At 33.0% G+C, this 15,662-nt stretch overlaps 2 protein-coding genes across 2 annotated transcripts; one reads left to right on the top strand and one right to left on the bottom strand.

Annotated features, from left to right (window-relative positions):
• Nucleotides 1-6,231: 6,231 nt before the first annotated feature.
• Nucleotides 6,232-6,894, bottom strand: LOC130715717 (uncharacterized). Its single transcript, XM_057565839.1, has one exon. The coding sequence runs from the start codon at nt 6,892-6,894 to the stop codon at nt 6,232-6,234; it is 663 nt and encodes a 220-aa protein (XP_057421822.1).
• Nucleotides 6,895-8,833: 1,939 nt separating this feature from the next.
• On the top strand, nt 8,834-11,686 carry LOC130728575 (60S ribosomal protein L9-like). Its single transcript, XM_057580082.1, has 5 exons — nt 8,834-9,134; nt 9,431-9,553; nt 9,679-9,747; nt 10,989-11,055; nt 11,223-11,686. The coding sequence occupies exons 1-4, from the start codon at nt 8,901-8,903 to the stop codon at nt 11,034-11,036; spliced, it is 474 nt and encodes a 157-aa protein (XP_057436065.1). The 5' UTR covers nt 8,834-8,900; the 3' UTR covers nt 11,037-11,055; nt 11,223-11,686.
• Nucleotides 11,687-15,662: the final 3,976 nt, after the last annotated feature.

Here is a 15,662-nt window from a genome sequence, read left to right as displayed (position 1 = left end):
GAAAGAATAAAATGAGAAATCAGGGGATTCCTGTAAATATGCAGTAAATTAGGCTTGAGACTTTTCTTAATTTGAAGAGATGATGAAAACGATTTCAAGATTTAAAAATATCAAATTAGTCAAGATTGTCTCTGGCTCTGCAATAAAAGTCGGGTCAATTTAGTAAGGAGTAATCTCGGTAAATCTTAGATAATTAGGGATAATCTTTTAAAATTTTAATGATAAAAGTTTCTCAGATTTAAAAATTTTAAATTTGTCAAGATTGTCTCTGCAATAAAAGTCAGGTCAATTTAGTAAGGAATAATCTAGGTAAATCTAAGATAATTAGGGATAATCTTTTAAAATTTTAATGTTAAAAGTTTCTCTAATTTAAAATTTTCAAATTAGCCAAGATTGCCTCTGCAATAAAAGTTTGGAAATTTTAGTAAAGAGTAATCTAGGTAAATCTTAGATAATTAGGGCAAAGGTTTTCCACAGGATTCGATGGTATTCTTAAATAAATAGAAAATCTTGTTGCTTACAACTTTATAAAAGAACATGTAAACTTATAAAGATCTAACCAAAATTTACATTCACATAACAGAAGTTTAATGAACCCATTGCAAATAATACTTGATAAACATCCATTGTTAATTGTCTCACAACATTTTTAATTAAAATTTGCATGATAGAATTAGAAATATAAATCATGATTTATCTAATAATATACCCAATAATAACAATGAAACTAATTGTCAAAAGAAAAAACAATGAAATCAAGAGTTTGTTAGCATCAAACCCTTTACTCCTTGAGAAACAAAAATATATCTTGCACACAAATAGGACTACCATTCTAGTATATTAACTAAATATGAATACAAAAATGGACCTAAGCAAAAGTAGAACGGAATAGTTGTTTTCATCAAGCCCTTTACACCTTGAGAAACAAACATATATTTGGCACACAAATAGGACGGATCCATTCTAGTATATTAACTAATTAACCTTGTCTTGACACGTGGAATAAAATGCATTAGGAGTTAATACGTCACCAATTTGCTATCATAACCCTTGTTCTTTTCTAATATATATTGATTGATATTGATGATGATATTGATGTTGATATATTGATATCGATTGATATGAAAAAAATAAGAAACGTAAAAAATTAATGAGTGAATTGATTGAAAAAGAAAAAATAAAATGTAGATGAAAAATAATATAAGTGATAATGAATCATAGTTCTATATATATGACAATGATAATACGTTGTCACAAAAGAAGCCCATCTTAGGCAATCTGTTACATGGAGATTAATATAAAATATATATATATATATATATATATTATTTTTAGTTAAAATATCATCATAATTAAATGTATAAAAAATTAAAAATATTCAGGATCTAGAAAATAATTCTGTAAGTACAATAGAGAAATTAAAGGTTCTAATAACTTTGGTGCAGCATACGGTAATAAATATTTGTTTATTCTTAAGAGTAATAAATCTATTTTTCTGGTCAAATGGTAATAAATATAAAAATCTCCAATTTGATTCTAACTTTTCCGGGCCTTAGAAAAATATAAAAGTAATGCATGGATAGAGAATAATGATATGGTTAGAGAATAATGATAAAAAATTATTATTTTTAATAAAAAGTAATATATGTAATTAATATTAGTAAGTAAGTAATATATGTAATTCCTGATTTGAATTTTTTTGGTTAATCATTCTTAACATATATGGTAGTCAAAATTCTTAAGATATTTAAGAATATTTTGAACTTGTGGATGATGCGTGATTTTGCAGGGTTGGAAAGAGTGGACTCTCGGGCCAGAAAAGAATGTGAGGTGGCCAGCATTGATGATCCTATGAATAGACATCTTTATGGGCCGATCCAAGGTTTGCACATTACTATTTTCTGTATGATAATTATAGTTCAGGTGGCATCTCCTTTTATGATTATCATCGTAATTTTTTGATTGAAGTATCCTCATTTCTGTTTCCTTGATGTGGCAGTGAGTTCCAAGGATTTTTTATGTAGATAAATTCATTGCCTTCTTGAGATATGAGGTTAGAATTTTGAAGCAAGTACCACCTAGGCTCAAGAGAAGAGTTGAATTAGGACTATCCTACTTGCCACCAATTAGCTGGTCTGATATTACATATATACTATGAAAAACAGGTCTTTATTCGGTTTACATGATATATATCTTTCACTTATTTGTTTTTTGTTTTTCTTGAGTAACTTCAACTAATTCACATTCTTGTTTATCACAGATCCTTCCTCTATTGCTTAAACACAAGGTCATGCACCTGAATAGAACTGATGCTCGCCTCGCGAAGATTGGACTACCTTTTGAGATTCAAAAGCTGAGATGTAAAGAAAATTTTGAAGCTTTGCGGTTTACTCCACAAATAGAGGAACTCGGTAGAAAGATAGTGAGGATTTTGGGGGAAAGGGAACCTTTCCTTGTTCTTCATCCTCAATATGAGATGGACATGTTGGCCTTCTCTAGCTGTGCTCATGGATGTGACACAAGGGAGGTGGATGAACTCACAAGAATGAGGTATTATTTTGCTTGAGTTTTTATAATATATTGACTTTTTTTAGTTAATTTTAATATGAAATTATTTACATATACAATTTATTCCTAATCAATTCTAAAATTTAAGAAGGTACTAATTAAAGATATATAAAAACTACCAAAATCTAGAAAATCACAATAAAAACTCATAAATCCTGAATTAATTAAAAAACCGAAAATTCAATAAAAATACCATAAAATTTAATTAATTCTCTAAAAATAAATAATAAGATAAATTACGATAAAAATCATGAAATAAACAACCTAAATCCTAATCAAATCTAAAATTTTAAAAGGTACTAAATAAATATAGATAAAAACTATCAAAATCTAGCAAATCACAATAAAAACACATAAAATTCTGAATTAATTAAAAATCCGAAAATTCAATAAAAATACCATAAAAATTAATTAATACTCTAAAAATAAATCAAAAATAAATTAAGATAAAATCAAGAAATAAACAACCTAAATCCTAATCAAATCTAAAATTTTACCTTCTAACAAATTGAAAATTATACCCTCTAACAAATTGACACGTGGAATAATTTTTATGAGAATTAATCTGGTGCTGACACGTCACTATGGAAGTTCTTCTTTTCTAATATATATTGATAATAAAAAAAACACGTAATATTTTTTTAAAATTAGGTTTCTAAATTATTTTTTTAAATGATTATTCTATTAAATTTAATTTTTTTATATTTTTATAAATAAGTCTATGTTTTAAATTAACTAAAATTTAATTAACTTTTATTAATTAGCATATTTTAATTTTTTTAATTAAAAGTAAAAACTATATATTTAACCAATTGGTTTTGACTTAGTAGTAGTGATAAGTAATAAAAATAAAAGTTAAATTAATTAAATTTAAAATATCTTATTAAGATTATTATTTTTCAAAATTACTGTATACTTAAACTATAAATTATTATATTAGAGAAATAGTTTTAAATAAGAGCAACTGATAATATAAAATAACCAAGTGGGTTGGTGTAGTGGTTCAGCACTTCATCCTTTAAGCAAGTGGTTGGGGGTTCGAATCTCAACTCTTGCGAATTGAAAAAACTCCTTGGTCAGCCCCCTACCGCTTAGTGCGCTGACCGTGGGGCGAGGGATACTAGTAAATCAATATTTATAAGTGAGTAGTTATTTCACTGCAAGTGAATAATAATTTTATTTATTTATATTATAATATTAATAAAAATAATGTTAACTAAGTAGCTATAACTAAATATTTTCACTATTATGAGTATGATCTTAATGTGTAATTTTTATTATAATGTGTAATTTTGCTTAGTTTGGATGAAAAATATGATGATAAGGACCTAAAAGAAATTAATTTTGGGAGGATGTTAAACAAAAAAATTATTTTCCGGGGACGAAAAACAAAAATGGTGTATTTTACAGGGACTAAAAGTTTATATAAACCTATCTTTTTATGTTCTTGTATTTTAATAACAGCATATTAATTTCAAAAAAGAATAAATAACAGCATATCAATTTTTAAATTATTTTTTATCTAATATAAATACATCACATTCAAACCAAATATTTAATTACTGATAAGGAATAAAATTAGGAGATTAAAGTATTAAAAGACTAAATAACCTATCATTAATTTAATTCTAATAATATAGTCCCGGAAGGCTTAAGTCATAAACCACCAAATAGTTTGGAGACCCGTTTTTTTTCTCTCTATGTCTTTCTTCCCGCCACATCACATTATATATCATACTTATCACTTATCTTTCATCTCTTTCTATCTCTCTCTAGTGGTCTACACCCTTTAGATGTGTACTAAACTTTATTCTAACTTAAGTGGGAAGAGTTGATGACATATGGGTTGGGAGGAGGAGGTCTATAGATCAATTCATGAAGAATGTAATTTATCTTTCCGATGTACCAAAAAAAAAATCATAGAAGAGGGAAAAAAACCAAACGGGGAGTTTGTTTAAAGGTTTGCAATTACATTCCAAGGACTATGATTAATAAGAATGTTATTCGCGGGTAAATATAATAAATATGTTGGATAAATTTTTAATATTCCCATAAATGTTGTTAAATTTTGTTTAATTTAAACAATTTAAAAATAGAAAAATATGATAAAATGTGGTGAAAGTGGGTAGTTATGTCTTAAAAATTTATTTTCCCCAACCTATTTGATGGGTTGAAATAATATGAAAGTTGACGGTAATTTCATCTCTGAGAATAATTAATACCCATAATCTAAAGTTTTAACCTTGTAACAAATGTGGAAATCTCCATTCCTAACCTTAACATTTCCAAAAATGTGCTTCTATACCCCAAACAAATGCCCCAAGAAAGTGAGATGCAAAACCACACCACACAAGTCTTTTTAATTTTTTTTTATGTCTACACCAAGTCATATTGGTTACACTTAGGTAATGATTGTGATTGTTAAGGAACCAAACATGACAAAATGGATAACATAACAAAATGAAATAGAAAAAAAAGGCTATAATGTGAAATGTGTTTTGATAACCCCAGCCAGACCAAAATAAATCATAAGTTTAATTATATATATTATCATGTTCAATATATAAATTTTACAAAAACGACTATGCAAGTGTATGGAAGAGCTTTATAACGTACCAATAAACTGTTTTCTCCTTATTTTCATAAATTATTCATATTAACTTATGAGTAAGAGCTTATACCTACCTATTACCTATTTTGAGCTTATTTCAATGAACTTTTCAAATTAGCTTATAAATAAGCGTTTATGCGATAAATACTAACTCGTTCACCTGAACGCATTATAGTTACTTACAAATGCAAGTTAACCTACGGATCCTAAACTCAAGAAATCAACCATGTTTGTAATAACTGTTAGAACACACACATACCAGTAGTTTAACTCTTGTTTTATAATATAGGTTATAGGGGAATCTGGTGGTTCAATGTTGGGGCGTGATTTCAGAGAGCCAGGGAAGAGTATGGGGATTCATTTGTGTCAGTTGAGCAATTGGTTCTTGGGTTTTCCCAAGATCAACGACTTGGGAAGCAGTTATTTAGAGAATTTCAAGTATCTCAGCAGACTCTAAAATCTGCAATAGAGTCCATTCGAGGACGCCAATCAGTTATTGACCAAGGCAGTGGCAATTTTCATGCATGTGTATTCTCTTCTTTTTAAATGTTTTAATATAATGATATAACTGTGTATTATAACGGTAAGATCAAAGAACACAATACACATTAGCAGGTTTTGGCAACCCAGTAGCCCTCTCAATTGTGGGACCAGTCTTAAGTAATCGACTTTTTCAGTCTCATATTCTGAAATGAGTAAAAGATCTGCATGCATCCGCTATTGCTTATAGATTTTCACTTTCCAAAATATTAAAAGCTTACTTCGTTAGATTGAATTTTAAAATTGATTTTGTTACTAAGCATCTAATCCAATTCATATACAAACAAGGGGCATAATATGCACAAGTCCAATTCATAACCTAAGAAAATACAATCCAATAATCTTCGTACAACACAACCAAGAACCTCAACTCCAATATCTTCGTACAAAGCAACCAAGAACCTCAACTCCAAATCCATAATTTCATACAACCCAAATACAAAACACTAAAACATGATATTACACTTATAACTAGTACTAAAACACGTTTTCATGTGTAAAAACAATAAAATTCATTGCCAGGTGAGACGGTATGCAATTTTGTAGCGGAGGAAAGCTGCAACGGTAACAAACTGAACCTGCTCCAGAGATAGGTTGTCCCCATCGAAGTGCCACTCCCGTCTGATGTAACTCTGCGGCCACTCAACATCGATATCCATAACACGCTGTGCTAGCCTCCTACAGTTGACGTGCCTCATTGTGTTGTCGCGGAGCACATCTGCCCCGAAGATGCGGAGGTCCACCGTGTTTGTCACCCGTAGGGAGTACCTGTTCAAGAGCGCTGTCACATCATCCTGTATGCCGATACCGACGAAGCTGATGTTGGGGTTGGAGAGGAAGGTGACGAGGGAGCTGGGGAGGTAGGGGGCACGGCTTATTTGGAAGATGAGACAGCTATGGCCGGCACAGAGCTGGAGGATGTCAACACGGTTGTTGGTGTTGCCGCTGGACTCGATGGCAAGGCCGACGAGAAGGCTGGGGTAGTGGTCGCGGTTGAGGTCGAGTGTATGGATGAGCCATGCGGCCACGAGTTGAGGCGAGGAGGTGAGAGTTGTTCGGATGGTGTGTACATCCAATGTTACATCAAATAACCTCCCCAAGTTGGCAAGGTTGTTGTTGAACTGCAGCTCCTCTATGGCCATTACTGCTGGTGGAGCGTTTCCGGGGTTATCCATAGTGAAAAGCCCGGCCGGAAGAAGTGAGGGGAATGATTTTGTGACGGGGAGCTGAAAAGTGAATAAGAATGGGAGGGGATGAGTGAATAAGAGCTATGAGTTGGTCTCTTTATCCCTCTCCATCACATCATACTCGATGGCACGTGTAGTTGTTCATGTTGAAAGAAAGACTGGTGTTTGAAAGCAGAAGATGAAGCAGGAGGAAGAAGAAGAAGCAGATCGAGAAGCTCAAACAGGGAGAAAGGTGTGGTTTGGGTTGGGTTTTTTTCTTTTGAAATGAGGTTGGGTAAAAGAGAGGTGGTGAATCCATTTTAACGACTTGGTTTTTAACCCTGGTTAATTATTCGCGGTTAAGTTATAGTTATTTACCCGGATAGTGGTTCCTTAGCACTGCTTTGTCCACATATGGTTAAAACATATACACCTAACCCGAGTAAAATGAGATAATTGTGTGAGTAAAACGTAGTACTAGTATTTTAAATTAAAAGTACAATGTTATTAGCTTTTCAGAAGTTGCAGGTCAGTCTGACTCAGAGTAAATACACCTTTCGATGATGATTTTCCATTTTTGGATTCTTACATTGGCTGCCCCTATTCCTGTTTTTGTTTGGCGTCGATATCAACTCGGCATGTGCCAGCCTTGATGTTCATTAATTTATCTGCATTGTGTCCTGGTTAATTATGAGGAAAAGTACTGTCAAAAAAAATTTAGGAGGAAAAGGAAAATGGAGTGGTTCCCCTTTGTGCTTGTGCCTCAAGAAAGTTGTGCCTTGTGTGCTTCTACGTACCTGCTCCCCTCACAGCGACCAATGTTGCATTTGCTTTCTTCTTTGAAAGAGGAAAAATATATCTTCATATCAATCACTACTAGAAAAAGGACTTTTCACATCAGGGTTTTCACAACGGTGGAAGAAATACCTGATGTGAAAGATAACGCGGTGGCAATATTGAAATTATAGTGAACTTTTTTGATAGTTTTCACATCAGTTGGGAATATGTCTGATGTGGAAAATAATTAGTAAAGACTTTTTTACAACGGTGAATATAATAACCGATGTGAAAGCTAAACACGGTGGCATTTTTGAAATTTTGATGAAATATATTTAACATCAGTGGTAGTATAACCGTTGGGAAAAGTCTTTCAAGATATCACAAATTCACAAACAAACACTGAATCCCTAATTTGCTTTCACGACCTAAACACCAATTCTCTGAAGCTCTCCTTCCTTCCTTCCACGGCCTCACTTTCAGACCACCGATTCTCTGAAGCTCTCCATCGCCGTCGTCCTCGCCTTCCCATGAATCCTCCTCTAATCCTCGCCTAATCCGCCCGAGTGGCCCGCGATCGTTGGCCACACCGGCACCGATGACGCGAACGAGTTCTGATTCAGAGGGTTGCTGCCCTAATCCAAACCCCTCTTCTCCCTCCTCTCCGCCGTCGACCGCCTCTCCCTCGCTCAACAATTTCAAAGGTTTGTCAAGAGCTCACTGACCGCGTCGAGGATCTGGGGCTATAGAAGCTAGGGCATCTTGTTCACAGTGGTGGTGGAAGCGAGCGAAAGAGAAGAAGAATGGAGGGAGCAGAAGAAGGAGTGGAGATGATGCTGGATTCCAAGGACATGCAACAACAGAGCAAAGCCTTCGACAAGCTCACTGAGGGCGTCGAGGATCGCCAGGTCGATTCCACTCGCGTTCAAAAGGTACCTTTCATTCAATCCAACAATACCCTTTTCCCATTCACCTCGCAAAATCGATTCCCTTTTGTTGTTTATGTGTGTTGCGTGTAATGGGTATGCGGTGATTTTGCAGGCCATGGCTTCCATTGCTACACCTGCTGAAGTTGATTGGAACGATTCAGTGTTTTAATGTCCATGTGATTGCAATACATAGTAATATAATCATTATTCGACAACTTAGTGTAGGGTAAAACTGCTGAGTCATAATAGTTCAATTTGTACCTGTGCTGTTTCATTTTGGCCTTATGTTTGAAATCCTTTCATCAGAGAATGAAGAAGATCTTTTCATCAGAGACCATGGACATCCCCGACGGCGTGAGCATCAAGGTTGAAGGCCCTCGTGGGGATTTCCAGCTCATCACCGATGAGAACGGCAAGAAGAAGCTCAAGATCGAGGCCTGGTTCGGTACCCACAAGATGAGGCTCATCTATGCCCATTTTCCCATCAATGCTAGCATCACTAATCACAACAAGGGCATCAAGATCCATAGCTTTCTACTTTTCGTTCACCCTAAACCCTATGTTCAACTCCTTTGATGATTTCCGTTAAGATTGGTATATGGGTCAGATAACAATGTTCATTTTCAGTCATCTTAGTTTCTCATTTGCTTGCTTGTTTAACTGGTTAAGTGCTGATCATTTTTTATTTTTTATTAACTTTGAACTGTGCATTTGTGTCAATAATGTGCTTTTTTTCAAGTAATTTAATTTTGCATTCGTTTGTTCGTTTAGTTGGGTAATTCAAGTCTGATTTTTCTTGTTGATTAATTGAACTATGGATTTTGTCATTGTGCGATTAGGTGAGGAAAGTGGATATGCTTGATGGAGTTTCCATTGTGCAATCTGAGAAGGTGAAGGATGAGTTGGTTTTCGATGGAAATGACATTGAGCTTGTTTCTAGGTCATGTGCCCTTATCAATCAGGTACAGTTTTTTTTCATTCTATGGATACATGCTAATGCCTGACTTTGTTGTTGTCTAATTTTTGTCTTACTTGGATTTTAATTTTGGTTATTTTGTTGTTTTTGTTACATAAATGCCATGTTAAGAACAAGGATATCAGGAAGTTTCTTGATGGTATTTATGTTAGTGAGAAGGGGACCGCATTAATAAAGAAGGTACTTTTTTATCACCTTTTAAGTTCATTGATGATTTATGTAAAGATTGTAATATATGATAGATAGTAATATTCATTTTCAGTGATCTTAATTTCTAATTTGCTTGTTTGTTTAACTGCTCATTTTGAATTCCTTGCTTTTTTCCTAGCTAGAGAATGATTTTTTGAAGAGAGATAAAAGTGGTGGTTATTTGAAAAGAGTTGTGTGTGAGAGTTATTTCTAGAACTGTTAAGAATCATGGCTAGTTTCATTTAGCTGGAAAACATGTGTATGATCTGAACAAATTCTGGATTTGTTGCTGGAAGGGTAGGCTGGTGTAAAGGCATCCCTATGCTTTTCTGAGACATGTATCTGTATATTTGATTCTATATAGTACTTGATACTTGTTGATAAAGTTAAGAAGAGTAATGTGTATGTTGTGCTTGCCTGTTAGGAAGCCTGAAAGATACTCAAGCGTTTATGTGATATACTCACCCGTTGGCTTAAAAAGAAACCTTTGGAGAACCCATTGATGTGGAGATTATAGGAAGCCTGAGAGATGCTCAAGCTTTTTCTCGTAATCATGCTCACAAAGACACTGGTAATTGAGAGTTGATACATGAATTTTAGCATTCTTTGTATAGAAATTATGTTATCAGTACTATTGCAGCTGGACTTGATGGAATTCGTTTAGCTATTTCTACTGCCACTCGTTTAGCTATATTGATATTGATTCCTCTCCCACATCGGTGACTGTCTCTGGCCAGATTATTTTATGAGGTCTCACATTTACCCAAATCTTTTCTCTTTTTTTTTTATTTGTAAAAACAAGCACTCCTTCATGCTGCTAATTCTGATTACCAAAGTTTCATAATCATCGTTTGCTCATAAAATTCACAGAGCCTCATCCATGTCCATAAAAGCATGATCTGAGTTTTTTTATTGTTGCAGGCCTCAATTGTCATTTTAGAAATTCACATCCCTCACTCCTTAACTGTTTACCTACATCATTTTGTATTTGGCTTTTCATTTTTCTGTCATTTAACAATTTCAGTGTTAGCTGCTTCTTGCTTTTCAATTTTTTATTCTCTTTTAGCCATCCTGATTTAACTCCTGTTTTTAATTTTCAATTGTTTAACCTGCATCTATGTAGAAAAGTTAAGTTTGCAATGGATCAATGTAAATAAATGAGAAAGCTGAAGTTTGTTGATTTAGTTCTCTATTTCTCCCTCATCTTTATTCTTATATTCTTCCATATGTAGGTGGTGAAAAAGATCGTTATGGGGAAAAAGATTGGAGCATGTATTTAGTAGAAAGTCTAAATTAAGGGTATGTGTTTATCTAATATCTATACTTGCAGTTTTTGTGCATCAGATTCATTATGTAATGAATGAGCTAGTTATACTGGTTGAGAGATAGTTAGTGCAATGTACTAATGAAGGGTTAGCTAATGAAAATAATATTCATCCACTTTCTCTCATTTCCTTCTATGTTAGGTTAACAGTGTGTGCTACTTCACTTTCTGTAACTGGAACTTTGGAAAGTTAAATTAGTTATGACCTAATTATATGAGCTATTTCTGAATGGAAAATGTGCTAGGTATGACTTTTTAATTGATTCCAAACATAACTGGTTTTGTTTTTTTTTTTTTTTAAAAAAAAAGACTTTTCACATCGGTTTTGGAATAAACCGATGTGAAATGTGTAGTTTTCACATCGGGTATTTGATTCCACCGATGTGAAATACACGTACAGATTTAAAAAAGAAATTACTAAACAGACTTTTCACATCGGTTGCGGCATAAACCGATGTGAAATGTGTAGTTTTCACATCGGGTATTTGATTCCACCGATGTGAAATACACGTGCAGATTTGAAAAAGAAATTACTAAACATACTTTTAACATCGGTTGCGGCATAAACCGATGTGAAATGTGTAGTTTTCACATCGGCTGTGTACCCGATGTGAAAAGGTGTGGACATACCACATCACCTTTGCTTACATCGGTTGTATACCCGATGTGAAAAGTACTTTTCGCCCGATGTGAAAAGTACTTTTTGTAGTAGTGAATTCTACCCATACTCAATATCACCCATCAGGTCTAACTTGCTTGGACCACCTTCTGACCACCAACCACATGTTGAGATTTTTAAGTGTGAGAAATAAGAAAAATAAAAAATAAAAATGTGTTACATTGAATAAAGAGGAGAGTGAAAAATATATAATAAGTAAAAAGACTCATACACCTATTTAGGATTTTTGGCTAAAGATGTGGTCTCCTTCACTAATGTGACTAATTCCTTATCCAATGTGTTATAAAAAATATATACATGATCATACCCCTCACACCATAACAACACCACAGTCAACCTAGAGAGTAAGGAGGCACAACCGAGAGCTCAAGACAGAGATTTCAGCCCGACGAGTAATTAATCTATTAGGTTTTCTCATCAGAAGGCAAGTGGGTACGTAGGAAAGGAAGAACCAATATCAGAAGAAAAAAACGATTTTAGATCTAAAGAGAAACTGTTTGGAAGGAAGTAGAGAAAACAAAAGAGCGAGATTGGAAAAAGGTAAAGGAAGAGTGATTTATCTTGCAGAACTCGAACTCTCTTTTCTTGTTTCCGTTTGCTGTGTTCTCAGATTATAAAGAAGGTACATTAGTATATATCTTCTTCAACTACTTACCAATATGTGAATTGAAAGCTTCGATTGTTCCGTGTTCCTCCAAAACATGAGAACTACGAAGATGACAATGGGACCACTACGACAGCAGTGGCTCCGCTGTGAGGGACAAAAACCAAGAGAAAGATGTCTAGAATGTAGAGGAAGAAGAAACTCTATGGTAGTGGCGGCATGGCCTCAGATGCATGGCAATGGCAGTAGTATAGTGCGGTGGTTCCCGCGCGATGAAAGAAATTGAGGGATGTAGTTTGAGTTGAAGCAAGGGATGATTAGGGATGATTTAGTAAATTTGTGTTTTTAGGTGGTCCGTCATGATCCTAAATTTTACAAAACTATCAAATTCACATAGTGGTCCGTGGCAGACATTAATTTTAGCCGTCCACCTTAAACATGCAAAAAATATATCTTCATATCAATTATTCTAAATAATGAGAGATGAAAATAGAACAATGAGAATTGAAAGATATTAAGGTAGGTGAAACCTACTATAGATCCGAGTCCTAAGTGATTAGGGTTAGTAATGGGTCTCGAACCCATTAGGTACTCGCTAAAATTACCCACAATGAGTAGGGTAGAAACCCCTTAAATGGGTATGAGATTTGATATGAATAAATTAATACCTACAAAAATTAGTGAGTACCCGTACAGGTGTGGGTACTATAGTGATCAATCCGCCCATACTCACATACACTCTATTAATTAGTTTTTGTTATATATATGCACACTTGTAGTATTTTAACGAACTTAATCAAAGTTATAAATTTTTCAACTTCCTTTTTCTTAAAAATAAGTCCATAAGTGATGTCTTTACATTATATACCATTATCAAAATAAATTATATTCACTGTTGTTAATTTACTCCACTTATTTTGAAATAAGTAAATTATTAACATACAACCATATGACTATATCAACATAACTAAATTATAAATTTAAATTTATAACTTTCTCATCAATATCAATATCAATATATATTAGAAAAGAAGAACTTTCTATCAGACTGATTTGGTGACGTGTCATTCTCACGTTAATTCTTAGTGACGTGTCATTCTCACGTTAATTCTCATAAAAAAGATTCACGTGTCATTCTCAAGTTAATTCTCATAAAAAAATACATTTTAAAATTTTAGATTTGATTAGGATTTAGGTTGTTTATTTCTTGATTTTATCTTAATTTATTTTTGATTTATTTTTAGAGTATTAATTAATTTTTATGGTATTTTTATTGAATTTTCGGATTTTAATTAATTCCGGATTTTATGAGTTTTTATTGTGATTATCTAGATTTTGATAGTATTTATTTCCATAACAAATCTTGAAACCGATTTTTTAAAGGTAATTTTAAATCTGATAAATTTTTTCATAAAATTTTACAATTTTAAAAGATTTGCCTTAATTATTTAATATTACAATTTTACTCATTCATCTCCTCCCCTATATGCCTCTACAGTGAACCGGTTGACATGGAGGAAAAATGAGGAAGATTACTTAAGTATGCAACTGCTTCATGTGGTGCTGATAATTGTGTAATGTGATAGTTGTGTAAGTGTTTGACATAAATGTTGTTGAGTAATTAGATTATTTTCCTCATCCTCTTTTGATATATTTGTTCATCATCTCGCGTTTCAAGGTATTCAGTTCTCTACTCTTTCTTTTCTTGCTTTGGATTATCAATATTTATTTGGGTTCTTATTTTCTGTTTTCATTCTATTTCTTTGTTCTTTTCTGAGTAGGATGAAGAGAATCCTAAGGAGAAGAAACTATAGGAACCCAATAATTGACAAGAGAAGAAAGAAGAATCTAAGTTCGTGTGAGTGGTGAGTTTCTGATTCAGGTTCGATGTGAGAATGTTTTATAAGCTTTTCCCCTCTAGATTATGATTACATCATTGGTGAGATTCATGCTAGATTGTGGAGACCCCAAGTTACAGGTGCTCGGAGCTGCTTGCTGATTTTCCCTATGGCTTCAACTCAGATATTTGGTATCAAAGATCTCTTTTATGTTTAATCATTCATTATATTTCTTTTCAAGTTGGTTATGATGCATGAAGGCTAATTAATTGATGTTCCTTCTCTTTTGAGTTAATTTGCTAGCCGAGATAAGATGAGAACGCTTAAATGATGAAATTCAAATCCTTTCTTCACTAGATTTCAGTTTCATTGACAGGTTGAACTTACCTGTCATTGTTTATGCTTATTTTCTTATAAGTTTTTCTTTTCATTTGTGTATCAGGTTTTTATTTATTGTTATGAGATAATTATGCTTCATTCTATGAGGTTGTCTCCTCAATTGCGGTTGATTTGCATTAAGGAAGTTGAGTCTGGTCAAGTATTGTGATAATTTTTAAATGCTATCATCATCATTGTCCTTGGGTTGGATCTTTGGTCTGCAAACTTTATTTTTCTGGTGCAAGAAAGTTTTGGGAGATGAGGGATTGATCCCATCTCAAAGTCCAAAGAAAATTTGTTATGGTATTTGTAGTGAGTAGTTTCTTTTAGTTGTAGAATATAGAAGGTTTAGTATCATATTTTATATTTAATCCAGGCTTTTTGATTAAAAGACAAATTTTAAGTGAACTGTGTTTTTGTGTCAGAATAACTTTGCTCTCTTCTTCCAAATTTATTAGTCAGTGATGTATCATAATAATAGGACAATCTAACTATTAAATGGTAGCTTAGTGGTATATATTATTTGACTTGAAAGCAGGGGCAGAGACATGAATTTTAGAAAGGGGGGACTAAGATATAAAGGAACATAATTTGTAAGAAAATTTCAATTTTTATCAACTAAAGAATGTGAAAAAAAAAAACAAGAATGAAGTAGCAGCCCAACCTAAGAAAAAACTCATTTGTTGAAGGCCAAAACTTAAAGGGGACATTTTACTAACAGTTGATGTGCATAATTTTTATAACTTTTTTTTACAAGCAAAACACAAAAACCACAAATTTAATCTCATATAATCAAACCGATTAACAAGGTTATTAAAACTGGACCGTTGATCAAATCGGTAAGGGAATTGGTTCACCGTTCATTGGATCAATCGTAGTTGAATTGTGGTCTGACCGGTATAGCCGCTATAAATTAAATATATCATTTAAAAAAATTATATAGTAGATTACAAAAATTGATATTAAATAATTACCAAATTTTAACTGAGAAATTAAATTTATATTTACCTTAAATATCACAGATTCAAATTGATTTCAAATAGTTTTAGAGAATTGTTTAAAAATTAACACAAAAAAATGCTA

Source organism: Lotus japonicus, chromosome 1, assembly GCF_012489685.1.
Source record: "Lotus japonicus ecotype B-129 chromosome 1, LjGifu_v1.2".
Classification (NCBI taxonomy): domain Eukaryota; kingdom Viridiplantae; phylum Streptophyta; class Magnoliopsida; order Fabales; family Fabaceae; genus Lotus; species Lotus japonicus.
This window is presented reverse-complemented; position numbering and strand designations above follow the sequence as displayed.

What these genes read in the sequence shown, in the direction of transcription:
- LOC130715717 (XM_057565839.1), bottom strand. Translation starts at nt 6,894, where the DNA reads ATGGATAACCCCGGAAACGCTCCACCAGCAGTAATGGCCATAGAGGAG.
- LOC130728575 (XM_057580082.1), top strand. Translation starts at nt 8,901, where the DNA reads ATGAAGAAGATCTTTTCATCAGAGACCATGGACATCCCCGACGGCGTG. An exon ending in TCCATAGCTTTCTACTTTTC is followed by an intron (nt 9,135 to 9,430) that starts GTTCACCCTAAA and finishes TTGTGCGATTAG; the next exon opens with GTGAGGAAAGTGGATATGCT. An exon ending in GGACCGCATTAATAAAGAAG is followed by an intron (nt 9,748 to 10,988) that starts GTACTTTTTTAT and finishes TTCCATATGTAG; the next exon opens with GTGGTGAAAAAGATCGTTAT.